This window comes from Trachymyrmex cornetzi, unplaced genomic scaffold (assembly GCF_001594075.2).
Source record: "Trachymyrmex cornetzi isolate Tcor2-1 unplaced genomic scaffold, Tcor1.1 scaffold99, whole genome shotgun sequence".
NCBI classification, from domain to species: Eukaryota; Metazoa; Arthropoda; class Insecta; order Hymenoptera; family Formicidae; genus Trachymyrmex; species Trachymyrmex cornetzi.
The window spans coordinates 3,462,236-3,479,271 of NW_017300343.1; the positions used below are offsets into that span (position 1 = coordinate 3,462,236).

Sequence of the window (17,036 nt, forward strand, 5' to 3'; positions counted from 1 at the left end):
TAAGATAATTAAAGAGTGTAGAATTCAAAAATATTAAGCATTTTGTGATCACTTTTGCGGTTTATTGTAAAATTTGTTCTAAAGTTCGAAAGGACCCGTGTTCAAATTGGACAGTACAGTGAATAACTTATAGGTCTGGTTGTAATACTGGTGATCAGCTGATCAGATCTGATCCAAGCAATTAAATCAGTAAAATATCATGAGTCATCAGACTCAAATTAGTTGAGTTTTATTAATTTCAATTCTAACAATATATAAACAGTCAGTAATTTCTTTTTCCAAAAAAATGTTTATTTTTGACTATCAAATTGCTCGTTTTTACTCAATACTAAGAAAAATACATTAAAATATTTAAAAATTTTATTTAAAAATCCATAAAAATAGGAGTTTTTGATTCGAACCTGGGGATGGTCCGATTTAGAATCATTGGTTCCAAATCGGACCGGAAAAAGCGTTTTTACATTTTCCATTACAGTTCAACACAGGTGAGAGATACGTCAAAATGGTCTAAAGCAAAAATGAAGGGAATTAAATGATCTTTCCAATGGCACCTTCGATTTTACGATCGGACTTTATTTACGCTTTATAGAGAGCAAAAACTGCAAATAGGTCCGATTTAGACCACTCTCCCCTATATTATGTATATTATATATTAAGGAGAAGCGTCTGCATCAAGGTATCACAGATGACTGAGCGGCAGTTTTTGCTGTATGTTCAGATATGTTTACGTGTGTCTGTTTTGTTTTTCACGTAAATCCGATTAGTCCTCCTACTTCTATAATCTACTGGTCTCAGTCTCCCCTATGCAAAAATCAAGCTACTGGCTGACTAACTTAAATAACATTAAATTTATATTATTTTAAACGTTTATATAATTATAAACGTTTCGTTAAATTTAACTTTATAATTGTATTACAACTATTACATTAGTATTTATGTTTAATAGTATCTGTAGCTATAGAGTCTTTAATTCGATTTGTATGTATATATGTCAAAAGTATCGTAATCGAATTATTGTAAATATTAAAGTTCTTTACATGTGTATATACAGGGTATCTGATAATTAACGACAAAATTCTCGCACATCGGCAGAAGAGACTAAACTGAGTCGAAAAGTTCTCTACCATTTTGCAATTTTCGCAATTTTTACGAGTTATTAAGGTTAACGAGATATTAATTTATGAAAATAGCCAAATTCGCCCGATCTACGAGCGGCAAGATAAGACCGCCCACTCTTATTTCGTCGTGCGCTTGCATTTGACGGTAAATTAGGCGAATTTAGCTATATTTATAAAGTAATATCCCGTTAACCGTTACGAAAATTGTAAAATAGTACAGGACTTTTTGATTCAGTTTAGTCCGCTCTATCTACACAAGAGCGCTTTGAGGAACATCCTGTATATACACACATATATACATATAGCGCGCGCGCGCAAAAGAGCAAAATTAAAACCAAAAAATCTAGATAATCTTACACTGCAAAAAGTAGCCATTGTTAATGGGAAAATCTTTCCTGCAGTGATACAAAAAGAATATTTAGCTTGCATCATTAACAAAATAAGACTTCTCGCCTTCCTTGATTCCAGTTTGTACCACTCAAGATCGCATATTGCACGATATACTGCATTGCTCTTAATGAGTACATATATAAGAAAATATATTTATGTTCATGTCATTTTAGTAATAAATATTAGTAACAGTTAATTGAGATTAAATAACATTTCATTTCTTGTAAAAGAAGTTAGGAACAAAATTGTCACAATTGATCAACTAAATTTGCATTTTGTTAATGTTCACTCAGAAACAATCATTCGATATGCGTAAATGTGTCAAAGTAAATTTTGAGTAAGTTTTGCCTAGTAATATGATATTAAACTTCTCTAACAAATTGTATTGTAACAATATAACAAGAAAAATTTGTTAGATAAACTAACATATAACAATTATATTTGTTCCAAAGTATAAAACAAATTTATTACACTTGATATACATTATAAGTATAACCAACTTACTTTATGTATTACTAGAACTGTTCAGAAAGTAATGTAACATATTTTTTCTCGGCCAATAATAAAAAGATAGAGAAATGAAATTTTACATAATGCAAACTTCAACTTAGTTGCGTTTTTATGTAAAATTACACAGCATTCTGACGGATGGAGCATGGAGCAGCTGTAATAATGTTTTAATGGCGTCTGCGAATAATTCACATTACAAATGGTTACAAACAGCAAACTATAATTGAATTTTTGGTTGTGAAAAAATAACTGTTGAACATTCATAAATATTTATATGCTGTACATATGGATATTCTATAGCTCGTTGTTTGTAAACAAGTTGTTCGCAGATATTACTAAAAAAAATTAGTACAGCTGCTTCATCTGTCCGAATGCCGTGTAATTTTTCATAAAAGTGCAACAAATTTGAAATTTGTAGCAATACAATTTCATTTTTTTGTCTTAATTATTGGCCGAAAAAAAATTTGGTGTATTTTATTCTGATCAACTCTCGTATAAGTATAACTTACTTGCTCTGTTACAAGTTCTCCTGCTCCACAATAAAGAAAAGTATTCATCAACAAGACAGTAAGAATAAATATTGAGAAAGATCCTTGGCCGATAACAGTTTTATCTATTTTTCCGTTAGTAAGTATCTAAAACAAATTATAAGAAAGTAAAGAAATGTATGCATGCTATGAAATATCTTTTTACTGAATTACTTACAATAGTAAATAAAAATCCGCTTAGGCAAAATACAACACCAAAATGAAGTACCATTAATAACATCATTAAACAGTATGTATTTTCGATATTGTTAGCAAATCTATAAGAATAAACATTTTTTAAAAGAATTATCACATTAAATCAATGAAACACTACATATATTTCATACTAGAAATATATATTTCATATATGCATATATGCGTACATATATGTATACATATATACATATACATATAGTATATTCAATATATATATATAGTATATATATCAATATATTCAGAAACACATATATTTAAACATAAAATGCATAGATTATTGTTTATTAAACATATTATTTGCAAAATTCCTAATTAAGTTTTTCTAACAAAATTGTATAGATATTAATAAAATCGTTATATTTCATGTTAATAAAGATACTTTTGACAAACAAATCTTACAACTGTAAATGTGCCAAGGAATAATACATAACAGAGTGTACAATGAATATGATAACTGAATTGGGATGTAAACAGAAAAAATACAGTTGTAGGTATTATATTTAGTTCAACAAACATTAAACATTAATATTTTTGTTATAATAAAGATAATTTTAAATATAAAATTTTAACATTCAAAGTATAAAATGTATAAGAAAAGAGATTTTTTATAACTCTTCTAAATCAATTTTGTTCTATTGTTACCATAAAAATTCATACCTGATAAGGCGTAAATGGGTCCCTACGATATCATTCAAAACATTATTGAAATTTTTGCGTGAGATTAAATTAATTAATCGATATCTAAAGTTTTCTAACTGACCACAAATATGAAAAATCGTTAATATTAGAAAAATATCTGCAGACATGTAAATGGTAGCTGATAAGAAGGCCGTTACGATATGCATGAAAAATGTCAACTCATATTGAGGACTTTTATCTGTATCGTAGAAGTGATATGTTTCCAGCGGTAGCGGTTTGCGCCGATCCGTGGAATTCGTTACATGTGTTACTTGAATGTCAAAAAAAGGAAGAATGATAACTGCGAGAGACCCTATTATCATGAGAACATATCCAATCGTCATAATTAATCGCACTGTTTGTGCTCGTTTTATCATCACATCTCTTTCTCCATCCAGCTTGAATGCCATCCAATCTTCTGCCATCATATTTACGATTGACAAGAGAACTTGAAAATACAAATAACTATAGATAAAACGTAAACATTGTTAGAAGCGTTAAAATACTAAATTATTTATAGATATATATTGTTATTAGTTAACTATCGCATCAAAGAGAGAATTATGTACATTTTATAACTTATTTTCACGTTGCTCTATATAGGAGTAAATTATATATACAATTTCTTACTATACTCCACAATATATTTGTAATTATAATTATTTGTCACAATATAATTTAACAAGGCAACGATAAATCAATGAAACACTACACTAAATATAATGCTGAGTATTTTATTTTATATCCTTCTGAACATACCTTTTCGTTTTTGTAGTAAGATAACGTATCTCACTGATACTGTTATTTCGGGTAATGCTGTTTGTAAATTGTTTATTACAAGTACCATATTACCCCAAACTTGTATAACTGCACATATCATCGGAACATTAGAAACAAATATTAATAAAATAAAAACGATGCCTACCCAAATTTCTGGCCACCAACTTTTCTTAGTACATTTGTTGGGTTTAGGCCACAAGCCCACCATTTTCAAACCTAAACGATGTAGACTAACTGCCCACATGAAATCTAATAAATTTTCATACGATATTAACAGTTTGGATAAAATAATTGCAAATTAATATAGAAATTATTAAGCGATTATACAAAAGTTAAAAATAATATAAAAAGTAAAAATAATATAATGGATTTATAATACGAAATTATACAAGCTTATTTACTAGATACGCATATTAAACACGAATGAACGGAAAATATCTAATATAAAATTAGAACCTCTGTATCCGGATGATTTTGTAAAGTCCATGTCGAAAACTAGAACGTAAAAAATATCTAGTTTCTTCCACGACGTGATGTAAAATGATTATCGCGCATATTCTCCGTACAAAAACTCGACAGTCTTGTCAAAGACTTACGCGGCATTAAATATTAAGAATGCTATCCCCAATTATAGCTACTGATATCGTAAGAAAGAATTTCATAAATGTTCACGTTATAAAAACCGTTTATGTCTAAGAAAATAAGAGGTAAAAAATATTATACCGCATCATAAGTTTATCGTACTCGCTTAAAAAGTTTTTTCCACGTTTTATGTTGCTCCATTGCGTTTATTACAAAACGAGAAACGCTGTTGCATCTTTAATGCATTCTATACTATAGCCACAAAAGTTGTATACAAAAAGAATGGTACAAAATTGCATATTGTACCTTTTAAATATTTTTTTCGAAGACATATCTAACGTTGTGAATTAAACATGAGTGAATGTAATATTATCTCTAGTTTATAAATAGTTTATAATTCGTACTTCGAAGTTGTCCACGTATTTCCAATGATAAAATTTCAGTATCTTATAACTGCAAGTTTATAATGCATGGTAGCTTTAAAAAATGTGACAACATTTTCACAATAAAACTAATGCCCTGATGAAAATAAAAATTGTGTAAGTTGAATATAATTTGTAAACGGTTCTTCTATGTTTCGTTGTTTTAATTTTTGCCATCCAGAAATTTTGTTTACGCTTTTGTTACTCTTCCATTACTTTCGATTTTTATTTTCATCAGGGTGTGTTCTAGCATGTTTCTGTGCACTGAAGATAAAGTAGCAAGGACCGATTCTTTTCTGAAAAAAGAATTGCAGTAAAATGTAAAAATCACATAGATGTATCAAGCCAATTATGTACATTTATCTTACCATGTTGATTTGATAAGATACAATTAAGATCAAAAATTATTATTAAATAATATTTGTAATTCAAATTAATGTAATCATAAAACAAATTATTAAAATATTAAAATATTGTATTATAATTTTGTGCTATAGATTTCTCGTTTTCTTTTAAACATAAATCACAAAAATCAAAATCTTCATACTATTTCTGCGTAATGAAAATATTTACATCACAAAATGCTTAATAACAAATTATATAATTTATAATAAACAACAATTAATAGACAAAATTTAATTTTATTTTTTAATCACACGATACAATACAATAAATTTCTACATATTTTATAGTTAAAAATTTTTCCACTTGTAACTACGTAATATTGTAATCCTGAATGTATCTATTTTTATGTTCATTAATATATCATCTTCAATCATGTTTTGTCAATAGGAATGATATATAGCCAATCGATGATTTTAATATCTAAAATTAATTGTTATTGTTATTTCCTGACATTTGAAATATACATTATTAATATCTTTGTGTATGTGTATATGTAAAAATCAAGATTCTGATTAACTACGATGGCTTTAATTTGTATTGTTATAAATGTATTTTTAATTTAATGTCATAAATGTGTGATAATTATTATTACAAGGATTGTTACTTAATTTATGTTAGAGAAAAAGACACTTATTGTCAAAATTATAGAATAAATAGGAGAACATACATTTGATGACCTTGAGTAACCTTAAAAGGTTACCTTTTACTAAAAAGAGTAACCTTTTACTACCAATAAAAAAGATTTTTTTCTAATGGGTACATTTTAGTCTTTCTATCGATAAGACTCAATCAGCTGAATATCTTTGCATTAGAGTATTTCTTCGAAACAATTTTCAGGATATGAACTAAAAGGAATCAGATTATAAGTTTGAAACAAATTTTTTCATTATTACAATAAATATTCAAAATGCTCACCATGTTGATCTAAACATGCCTGTAGTCTTCGAGTAGTCTTAGTAGAACATTTTCTTTTTCTTAAATCATCATTTCGAAAAAATATTTTTTATATTTTCTACTTTGTTTTTCGGATGGTAGGATGTTAAAAATGAAAAGAAAAATAGCTAACTTTCAACGTCCTACCACTTCAGAAAACATAATAGAAAGAGTAAAAAAATAACGATTCAAAAGTTAAAAAAAAGTTCAAACAAGCTTTCCACGAAGACTACAGACATGTATACATCAGAATGGTGAATTTATTTTGAACATTTATGGTAATAATAAAAAATGTGTTTCAAACTTATAATCTAACTTCTTTTAGTTTATATCCTGAAAATAGTTCAGTTTTCGAAGAAATACTTTAATGCAAGGATATTCAGCTGATTGAGTATTATCGATAAAAAGATTAAAATGTATCTCTTCCCAGTAAAAAAAGACTAAGCTTCAAGGTTACTCAAAATCATGAACGTATATCCCCTTACTTATCCTACAATTTTGATAATAGATGTGTTCCCCTTATCTCTGTTTTAAAAAAAAACTTGGTGAACTGCTTATCAGACTCACCTTATATATACACACACGCATGCACGCGCAAACACACACGCGCACGCACGCATACACACAGAGAAAGGGGGGGAGGGGGAGTTGCATAAAAAATAAAACGTATTTCATTAAACACCGAAGGAATATAATTAAAACGATAGAATTGTATAAGTAATCTTACGCTGCAAAAGGTAGTCATTGTTAGTGGAAAAATATTTCCTACAGTGATATAAAAAGGATATTTAGCTCGCATCATTAACAAAATAAGACTTCTTGCCTTACTTGAGTCTAACTCGTACCACTCTAGATCGCACATTGCACGATATACTGCATCGCACTTGATGAATGTGTATAAAAAAATATATTAATATCTATGATATTTCAATGAGAATTATTTCAAAGAGTATTAGTCAAATAGTATAATAATATAATAATAGCATAATATTAGTAATATAATGATATAATATATCAGTATAATAATATCATAAACTTATTTATATATAATACTGTTTATACTCATTATAACTTACTTGTTCTGCTACAAGCTCTCCTGCCCCACAATAGAGAAAAGTATTCATCAAAACGATAACAAGAAGTAACAGCGAGAAGTATCCTTGTGCGATATTAGCCTTATTTATATTTTTATCAGTTAATATCTGAAATATTATACGGAAGCAAAGAAAACGTATTATGCCGGCTATAAAATATTTCCTCACATTTGTGTTTTACCGAATCTTACAATAGTAAATGAAAACCCGCTTAGGCAAAGTACAATAATAAAATGAAATACCAATACTATCATCATTAAAGAGTATGTATTTTCGATATTGTCGGCAAATCTATAAGAATAAAAATATTTAAAAAAGTTATTGTATTAAATCAATAAAACACTACATACATATATGTATATATATATATTCAGAAATATATATATACATATATGTTGCGGGCTAAATTCGCAAGTGGACATTGCCCGAGTTGACTGCTATATAATGTCAGCATTGTCCACTTGTGGACTTTGCCCGTAACATAATATATGTATATCTAGACATAAATCCAAACATAAAATAAATAGATTATCGTTCAATTATTTGACATATTCCTAGATTTTTCTAATAAAAATACACAAAAATGAGTGTAATTATTGCATTATATATACTAATAAGAATACTTTTGACGAATACATTTTACAACTAATTTGCCTGGGAAACGTAATAAAGTTTTCAATGAATATGATCACCAAGTTAAGAAAGAAAGAGAAAATTAACATTGTTTGATTTCACACATATTAAAGATCATTTAATATTTATATGTGATTCCACATATTACAGCTAATCCCTATTAATTCTCTATAATAAATATAAATGTAGATAAAAAATTTTAATATTTAAAGTTTAAGACAGATTTAAAGAAAAAAATTGTCAATAATATTTCTAAATTAATTCTGAATAATGTTAAACGTTCTATTGTCACAACAAAAATTCATACCTGATAAGGCGTAAATGGGTTTCTATGATGTTGTTTAAAACTTCATTAAAATTTTTACATGAAATCAAATCAATTAATCGGCATCTAAAGTTTTCTAACTGGCCACAAATATGAAGGACCATTACAACTAGGAAGACATCTACAGACATATAAATTGTAGATGCCAACAACATCGTTACGGTCTGAATGAAAAATATTATCTCAAATTGCGGACTTTTATCTGTATCGTAGAAATGATATGTTTCCAGCGGTAGCGGTTTGCGCACATCCGTGAGATTTGCTACGTACACTACTGAAATGCCAAAATAAGGTAGGATGATCGATGTGAGAAACGATATTACCACGCAAACATGTCCAATTATCATAATTAATCGTGCTGTTTGTGCTCGTTTTATCATCACATTTCTTTCTCTATCTTGTTTGAATGCTATCCAATCTTCCGCCATCATGTTTACAATTGACAAGACAACTTAAAAAAATATAAATAACTTTAAATAAGACATAAACGTTACTAAAGGTGCTAAAATAGTGAATTATTCGGATATATGTTGCTATTTTCCGGAAAAAATTTATCATGCATGATTAAAACCTTTTACACCTCACAAATTTATCTCAAAATTTTTCTATAAAATTTATATTTTCCAAGTTATTCAGAACCGATCTTTTTTTCCCATCCAGTATATATATAATGATATTTGAAATATATGTCCATATATGTCCATTACACATCCTTCTTCCTTTTTTATAAAATTACTATTAGTATAATAAAAGTATTATTATTAATAATTTATTACACTAGAAAGTAATTTTACAAAAGAAGGATGTATGGACATGTACTGAGATAGCACAGAATATTTATAACAAATATTTATAAATATTTATAAATATTTATAATAGTAATAAATATACATAAATATTTATTATTGTTCATTTTTGAAAATATTATGTAAATATTTTATATAAACTTTATTCAAAAACGTTATTAAAATATAGACTAAATGTTTTATTTAATATTTATGATAAACATAGATACACATTTTTAATTAATATTGTTTCCTAGATATGATATGTTATTAAAATATTTTCATAACATTTTTTTTTACTCTGATATATATGATAAATCTTTCATAATTTTTATTAAAAATATCTATGAGCTAGAATCACAAAAATATTTTCAAAAAAAAAAATAAATTTTACAAATATTTTGTAAATATTCTATAAATATTGTAGATATATTGTCTGGGTACAGACATATTTCATACATAATTATATATGTTTATGAATACTTATAAACATTTTTGTATATTTATACATGAGTTACCGGATTAATTTACAGCATCAAAGAAATTGTACATATTTTATGATTTATTACTATACGTTGATATAAGCATAAGAATAAATCATACATAACTTCTGGTTTTTTTTTATAATCCAAAATATATTTGTAATAATAATTATTTCTCGTAAGACGATTTAACAAAGCAACGGAATATTTAAACATTTTGCTTTATATAGTTTTGGATATACCTGTTTGTTTGCGTTGTATGATAACGTATTTCAGCGATGCTATTAGAAACGGTAAGGTTGTTTGTAAATTACTTATTACAAATGTCATATTGCCCCAAACTTGTATAATTGCATATATCATCGGAACAATAGTGACAAATATTAATAAAATGAAAACGATGCCAACCCAAATTTCCGACAACAAGTTTTTCTCAGTACATTTGTTGAGTTTAGGCCACAAGCCCACGATTTCAAATCCTATACGATGTGGATTAACTGCCCACATGAAATCTAATAAGTTTTTATGTTATGATACCAGCGATTTGAACAAAACACTCTTGCAAACTAGCATATAAATTATTATTATACGTTTTACGGAATAAAAATTAATAAAAACGAAGAATTTCAAGAATAGGTTTACAATACAAAATTATCAATTATAAATATCATTACTATACATATTAAAATATACTATACATGGATAACTGTAGCACATGAAATTAGTACCCCTGTATCCTTGAGATTTTGTAATGTCCATATCGAAAACTATGACATGAAGATCTCGTTCTTTCAACGCGCAACGGTATGATGCAGATTGATCATCATATAAATGCGGCATCATATAAATGCTTGCACGGCATTAAATATTAAGAGTGCTATCCATAATTACACCTACTGATATTGCGAGAAACTTTTACAAACGTTTCAGTTATAAAAAGCATTTATGTCTGGTCTAACAAAATATGAGACAAAAAATATTTCATCGCATCGTAAGTTCACTTAACTCGCTTGAAACATTTTTTTGGTATTGCTTGTCGCTCCATTATGTATGCGTCTACTGCGAAACGAGAAATAACACTATTGCATTTTTAATACGACATTCTATAGCCACTAAAATTGTACTAAAGAAAAGAGATAATATGAAATTGTATTATGCGTATCTTCAAATGTCTTTTTCAAGGACATATTGATTGTTACAGGAAACGTGAGCGAATGTAATATTATTTAGACTATAAGTATATTATAATATGTACTTCACAATTGTATTTCCAGTGATAAAATTTCGGTACCTTAATACAGCAATTTTATAACGTGTATCTTTTTCAATGATCTGGCGACATTCTAGCAATGAGATAACCAATTTGTTCTGACATTTTTCTAATCGTCGAAGATAAAGACAGCCGGTCAATTCCTTCTTAGGATTGAAGTAAGTAATAATAAAACTGACATGTGTGTGTGTGGATGCATTAACGTAATTACATTCATCTTACCACGTTGATTTGATAAAACACGAATAGCGCTAAAAATTGATGAAACGTAATTATTACGTATAATTTAATTCAAAACCAAGCATTAAAGAGAAATTTATTTTATAATTTTGTACTACAAATTCCTAGTTTTCTCTTAAATGTAAAGCACAAAAACCCAATCACTATTGAATTATTCCTACGCAATGAAAGTATTCATCACATTTCAAAATGTTTAGTGACATATTGTTTTAACAAACAACAATTATATAATAGACAAAACATAATTTTATTTTTTAAATATGATAACAATAAATCTCTAGGTATTTTCTAAGTAGGTAGGAAATTATTTACTTATAACTATGCAAACTGTAATCATAAATCTATATTTTTACACTTATGTAGTATGTTGAATATTAATATATCATCTTCAGCCATGTTTTGTCAATAGGAACGATATATAGCCGATCGATGATTTTAATATCTAAAATTAATTATTATTGTTATTTCCAGACATTTAAATATACACCAAAATCGACCTTGTGTATGTGTATATGTAAAAATCAAGATACTAATCAACTGTGATGATTTTATTTGTATTATAAATATTGTCACGGTTTTTTAAATTAATCTTATAAATGTGTGATAATCACATTACATGAATTGTTGTTTAATTTATGTTATAATGACATTTGCATCTATAATCTGTAATCCGGTTTATACCACTTTGTAATTTTCGCAAATTTTAGTTAACGGAAAATTGATTACTAGAGAGAGAGAGAGAGAGAGAGAGAGAGAGAGAAAAGTTACATAGAAAGTAAAACACATTTAGTTAAACAGAAAAAGGATAAAACTAAAACGACAAAATTATAAATAATCTTACATTGCAAAACGTAGCCATTGTGAGTGGAAAAACCTTTTTTGCAGTGATATAAAAAGGATATTTAGCTCGTATCATTAACAAAATAAGATTTCTTGCCTTAGTTGATTTCAACTTGTACCATTCAAGATCGCACATTGCACGATATACAGCATTGCTCTTAATAAATAGGTATGAGAAAATATATTAATATTTATGCCATATCAATGAGGATTATTTCCAAAAGTATATTAGTAATAATTAATTAAAATTTAATTAATCTCTTATTTCTTGTAAACATAAAAGAATTAGAATCAGAAACATATTATAAAACTTCAATGAATTTGTATTCTGTTTAACTTTTATTCAGAACTGGATATTTAACATGCATGTAAATATATAACAAAATAAATTATCAATAGTTTTTCCTATTAATGTGGTAGCAAATTTCAAAATAAATAGCATTATAACAATATAAGAAAAAATAACTTGTTAAATATACAGATACATAAAAAATTTGATCCAACCATAAAATATAATAAATTTATTTATTTACTACACTAATGATGCACATTATACATATGACTAACTTGCTCTGTTATAAGCTCTCCTGCTCCACAATAGAGAAAAGTATTCATCAATAAGATAACAAGAAGTAATAGTGAAAAATATCCTTGTGCGATATCAGATTTATCTGCATTTTCGTCTGTAAACATCTAAAATATAAAAATTACAGAAAAGCACAAAGAGACATACTACGCCTGTTATGAAATATTTTCTCAAATTTATTTTTCTGAATCTTACAATAGTAAACAAAAAACCACTTAGGCAAAATACAATACCAAAATGAAATATCAATGCTAACATCATTACAGAGTACGTATTTTCGATGTTGTCAGCAAATCTGTAAGAATAAATAAATTTTAAACGATTATCGCATTAAAATTATAAAACACTATAAATACATTCAGAGATACATATTTCCAAATGTAAAATAAACAGACCATCGTTCGTTTAATATTATCTAATTAATTCTTTATTAAATATTTCTAATAAATATAGTGCACAAAATTATAATACATTATATAATTGTTATATATAGTAATAAGAAAATTTGGACAAACATATTTTATAACCATCAATTTGTTTGGAAGAAAACGTAATACAATTTTCAATGAATATGTTTATGGAATTGAAAAATAAAGAGAAAGTGTACATTATATCTCATTCCAGATATATTAAAGATTAATCCGTATTAATTCGTTATAATAAAAATAAAAAAAATAAAAAATTTTAACGTTCAAAAATTAAGATGGATTTAAAAAAATATTTTCAATAATCTTTCTAAATTAATTACGTTAATCGTCCCATCAAAATAACAATTCATACCTGATAAGACGTAAATGGGTTTCTATGATGTTGTTCAAAACTTCATTAAAATTTTTGCATAGAATCAAATCAGTTAATCGGCATCTAAAGTTTTCTAACTGGCCACAAATGTGAAGAATTATTAAAATTAGAAAAATATCTACACACATGTAAATAATACCTCCTAATAAGGTCGTAAAGCTATGAATGAAAAAAGTCAGTTCAAACTGCGGACTTTTATCTGTATTGTAAAAATGATAAGTCTTCAACGGTAATGGTTTGCTCACACCCGTCAAATTCGTTATGACGTATATTACCGGAATGCCAAAACAAGGTGGAATGATCACTGCAAGAACCGCTATTACCATGAATACATAACCAATTATCATAATTAATCGTGCTGTTTGTGCTCGTTTTATCATCACATTTCTTTCTCTATCTTGTTTGAATGCTATCCAATCTTCCGCCATCATGTTTACAATTGACAATACAACTTAAAAATATAAATAACTATAGGTAAAAAGCATTGCATTAAAATAGTGTATTAAAATAGTGAATTATTCGAACATATGCTATTTGTAAGCTACTATACATCAAAGAAAAAGAATTGTACATATTGTAGTATTTATTTTCGTGTATGTCGATATGTAAATGTAAATCATACATAATTCCTGGTTTCTTAATATAGTCCACAATATATTTCTAATTATAATTATTTGTCATAAGACGATTTAACAGAGTGGCGGAATATACCACTAACAAAAATATTTTATTTTATATAATTCTGGACATACCAGCTTGTTTTTGACGCATAATGATGTATCTCACTGATATTATTAATTGCGGTAACATTGTATGTAAATTATCTATTACAAGTACCATATTACCCCAAACTTCTATAACCGCATATATCATCGGAACATTAGAAATAAATATTAATAAAAAAAAAATGATGCCGACCCAAATTTCGCGCCACAAACTTTTCTCAGTGCATTTGTTAGATTTAGGCCACAAGCCCACCATTTCGAATCCAAAACGATGTAGATTAACAGCCCACAAGAAATCTAATAATTTTTATACGATATAAGCGATTTGAATAAAATAATTGCAAATTAACTTTTAAATTATTAAATATGTTTATGCGGAACAAAAATTAATGATATATTGAAATATCTCAAGAATATGTTTACAATACAAAATTATAAAAATTTGGTTACTGTATACATTAAATGCGACCAATAATGTAGCATGAAATTAGTACCTTTGTATCCTGGAGATTTTGTAATATCCATATCGAAAATTAGAACATGAAGAAGATCTCGTTCTTTCCACGGTTTGATGCAGAATGATCATTACGCATGCTCTCCATACAAATGTAAAAACCCAACACCCTTGTTAAATGCGGACTATCACGGCATTAAATATTAATAATGCTATCTCTAAGTACAGCTACTGATATTGTAAGAAAATTTTATAAATGTTTCAGTTATAAAAAGCATTTATGTCTGGTCTAATAAAATATGAGACAAAAAATATTTCATCGTATCGTAAGTTAACTTAACTCGCTTGAAACATTTGTTTCGTATTGCATGTAGCTCCATTATGTATGCTCCTACTGCGAAACGAGAAGTAACTCTATTGCATTTTTAATACGACTTTCTATAGCCGCTAAAATTGTACTGACGAAAGAGATAATATGAAATTGTATTATGCGTATATTCAAATGTCTTTTTCAAGGACATGTTGATTGTTACAGGGAACGTGAGCGAATGTAATATTATTTAGACTATAAGTATATTATAATTCGTACTTCACAATAGTATTTCCAGTGATAAAATTTCGGTGCCTTAATACAGCAATTTTATAACGGATACCTTTTTCAATGATCTAGCAACATTCTAGCAATGACATAACCAATTTGTTCTGACTTTTTTCTGTTAATCGAAGATAAAGAGAGCTGATCAATTCTTTTCTTATGATTGAAGTAAATGATAATAATAAGCCTGACATGAATGCACTAACGTAATTACATTCATCTTACTACGTTGATTTGATAAAACACGAATAGTACTAAAAATTGATAAAACGTTATTATTACGTATAATTTAATTAAAAAATAAACATTAAAGAGAAATTTATTTTATAATTTTGTACTACACACGAATTCCTAGTTTTCGCTTAATGTAATGCACAAGAATCCTATCACTATTAAATTATTCCTGTGCAATGAAAGTATTCATCTCATTTCACAATGCATAGTGACATATTATTTTAACAAACAACAATTATATAATAGACAAAACATAATTTTATTTTTTAAATATGATAACAATAAATTTCTACGTATTTTCTAAGTAGCTAGGAAATTCTTTACTTTTTTTTTGTAATTATTTAAACTGTAATCATGAATCTATATTTTTACACTAATGTAGTATGTTGAATATTAATATATCATCTTCAGCTATATTTTGTCAATAGGAATGTTATATAGCCGATCGTTGATTTTAATATCTAAAATTAATTATTATTGTTATTTTCTGAAATTTAAATATACACCAATATCGACTTTGTGTACGTGCATATGTAAAAATCAAGGTACTGATTAACTGTGATGATTTTAGTTTGCATTATTATAAATTTATATTGTTACGGTTTTTTAATTTAACCTCATAAATGTGTGATAATCATTACATGAATTGTTATTTAATTTATGTTATAACATTTGCAGTTATAATCTGTAATCCCGTTTAAGGTAAATGTCCCTATTTGTGACCATGTAAGATAGTTGCATGAATTAATAAGAATAAAAGATACTAAAAAATAATTAAAATCACAGGAATCAATTTTACCGAACTCAAGATTAATCATTTTTGTATCGAAAAATATGTTTTTCTGAAGTTCTAAGCATAATCTAATAAAAATAAGAAAAGAAATAGTGGACTATGTAAATGTATGCAATTGTCCGTTTGAATTTAATCTGGCCTATTAGTGACACCACCATCTGTCCCGGTTAGTGACTGGTGCATCGGATGAAATGTACCATTTAGTGACCGATGGATTAATTTTCTTGGCGTCAATTTGATGTCACGTTGATGATCATTTCTCGATAAAAATATACTCACTCGATGCGTTTTCGCATGAAATTAAAAATTTGACAGAAAAAAAGCGTCGCGTTATCCTGTGAACAAAGATATTAGCCTGATATTTCATGTATTTTTAGTCAAACTTAATGTCTATTTAGAAAATCTGTCTCTGCCACAAAATATACGATGCGCACATGCGCTGCAGTCTTACTTCCGTGCTCTATGGCCACAAGTTACTCTCTGTATTACAGGGCACGAAATTTGAACTCAATAACACATACTAAATATGATAAGCTTTCTTAATTTGGTCAAAGAAATTACTCAATGCTTAAGTTGTAAACAAATAATTTAAAGCTGTGGTCATAAATAGGTACAGAA

General features: G+C 27.3%; 4 protein-coding genes across 4 annotated transcripts in view; all 4 read right to left on the reverse strand.

Moving 5' to 3' along the window:
- LOC108770063 (uncharacterized) overlaps positions 1-14,867 on the reverse strand; it is an 18,974-nt gene extending 4,107 nt beyond the window's left edge. Inside the window, exons 1-3 of the mRNA XM_018521356.1 lie at positions 14,837-14,867; positions 14,370-14,639; positions 13,597-14,068 (exon numbers count right to left, since the gene is read on the reverse strand). Coding sequence (XP_018376858.1) covers positions 13,597-14,068; positions 14,370-14,639; positions 14,837-14,867 — 773 coding nt within the window. The remainder of the gene's footprint in view (positions 1-13,596; positions 14,069-14,369; positions 14,640-14,836) is intronic.
- Positions 5,995-7,685, reverse strand: LOC108770079 (odorant receptor 43a-like). The gene is made up of 3 exons (XM_018521375.1): positions 7,638-7,685; positions 7,289-7,444; positions 5,995-6,048 (listed from the first exon to the last, which is right to left on the reverse strand). Exons 1-3 carry the CDS (start codon positions 7,683-7,685, stop codon positions 5,995-5,997), a joined length of 258 nt encoding a protein of 85 aa, XP_018376877.1.
- On the reverse strand, positions 8,577-10,639 carry LOC108770076 (uncharacterized). Its single transcript, XM_018521373.1, has 3 exons — positions 10,609-10,639; positions 10,123-10,392; positions 8,577-9,064 (listed from the first exon to the last, which is right to left on the reverse strand). Exons 1-3 carry the CDS (start codon positions 10,637-10,639, stop codon positions 8,577-8,579), a joined length of 789 nt encoding a protein of 262 aa, XP_018376875.1.
- A 1,165-nt stretch (positions 14,868-16,032) lies between the features above and the next one.
- LOC108770064 (odorant receptor 43a-like) overlaps positions 16,033-17,036 on the reverse strand; it is a 2,826-nt gene continuing 1,822 nt past the window's right edge. Inside the window, exon 3 of the mRNA XM_018521357.1 lies at positions 16,033-16,086. Coding sequence (XP_018376859.1) covers positions 16,033-16,086 — 54 coding nt within the window. The remainder of the gene's footprint in view (positions 16,087-17,036) is intronic.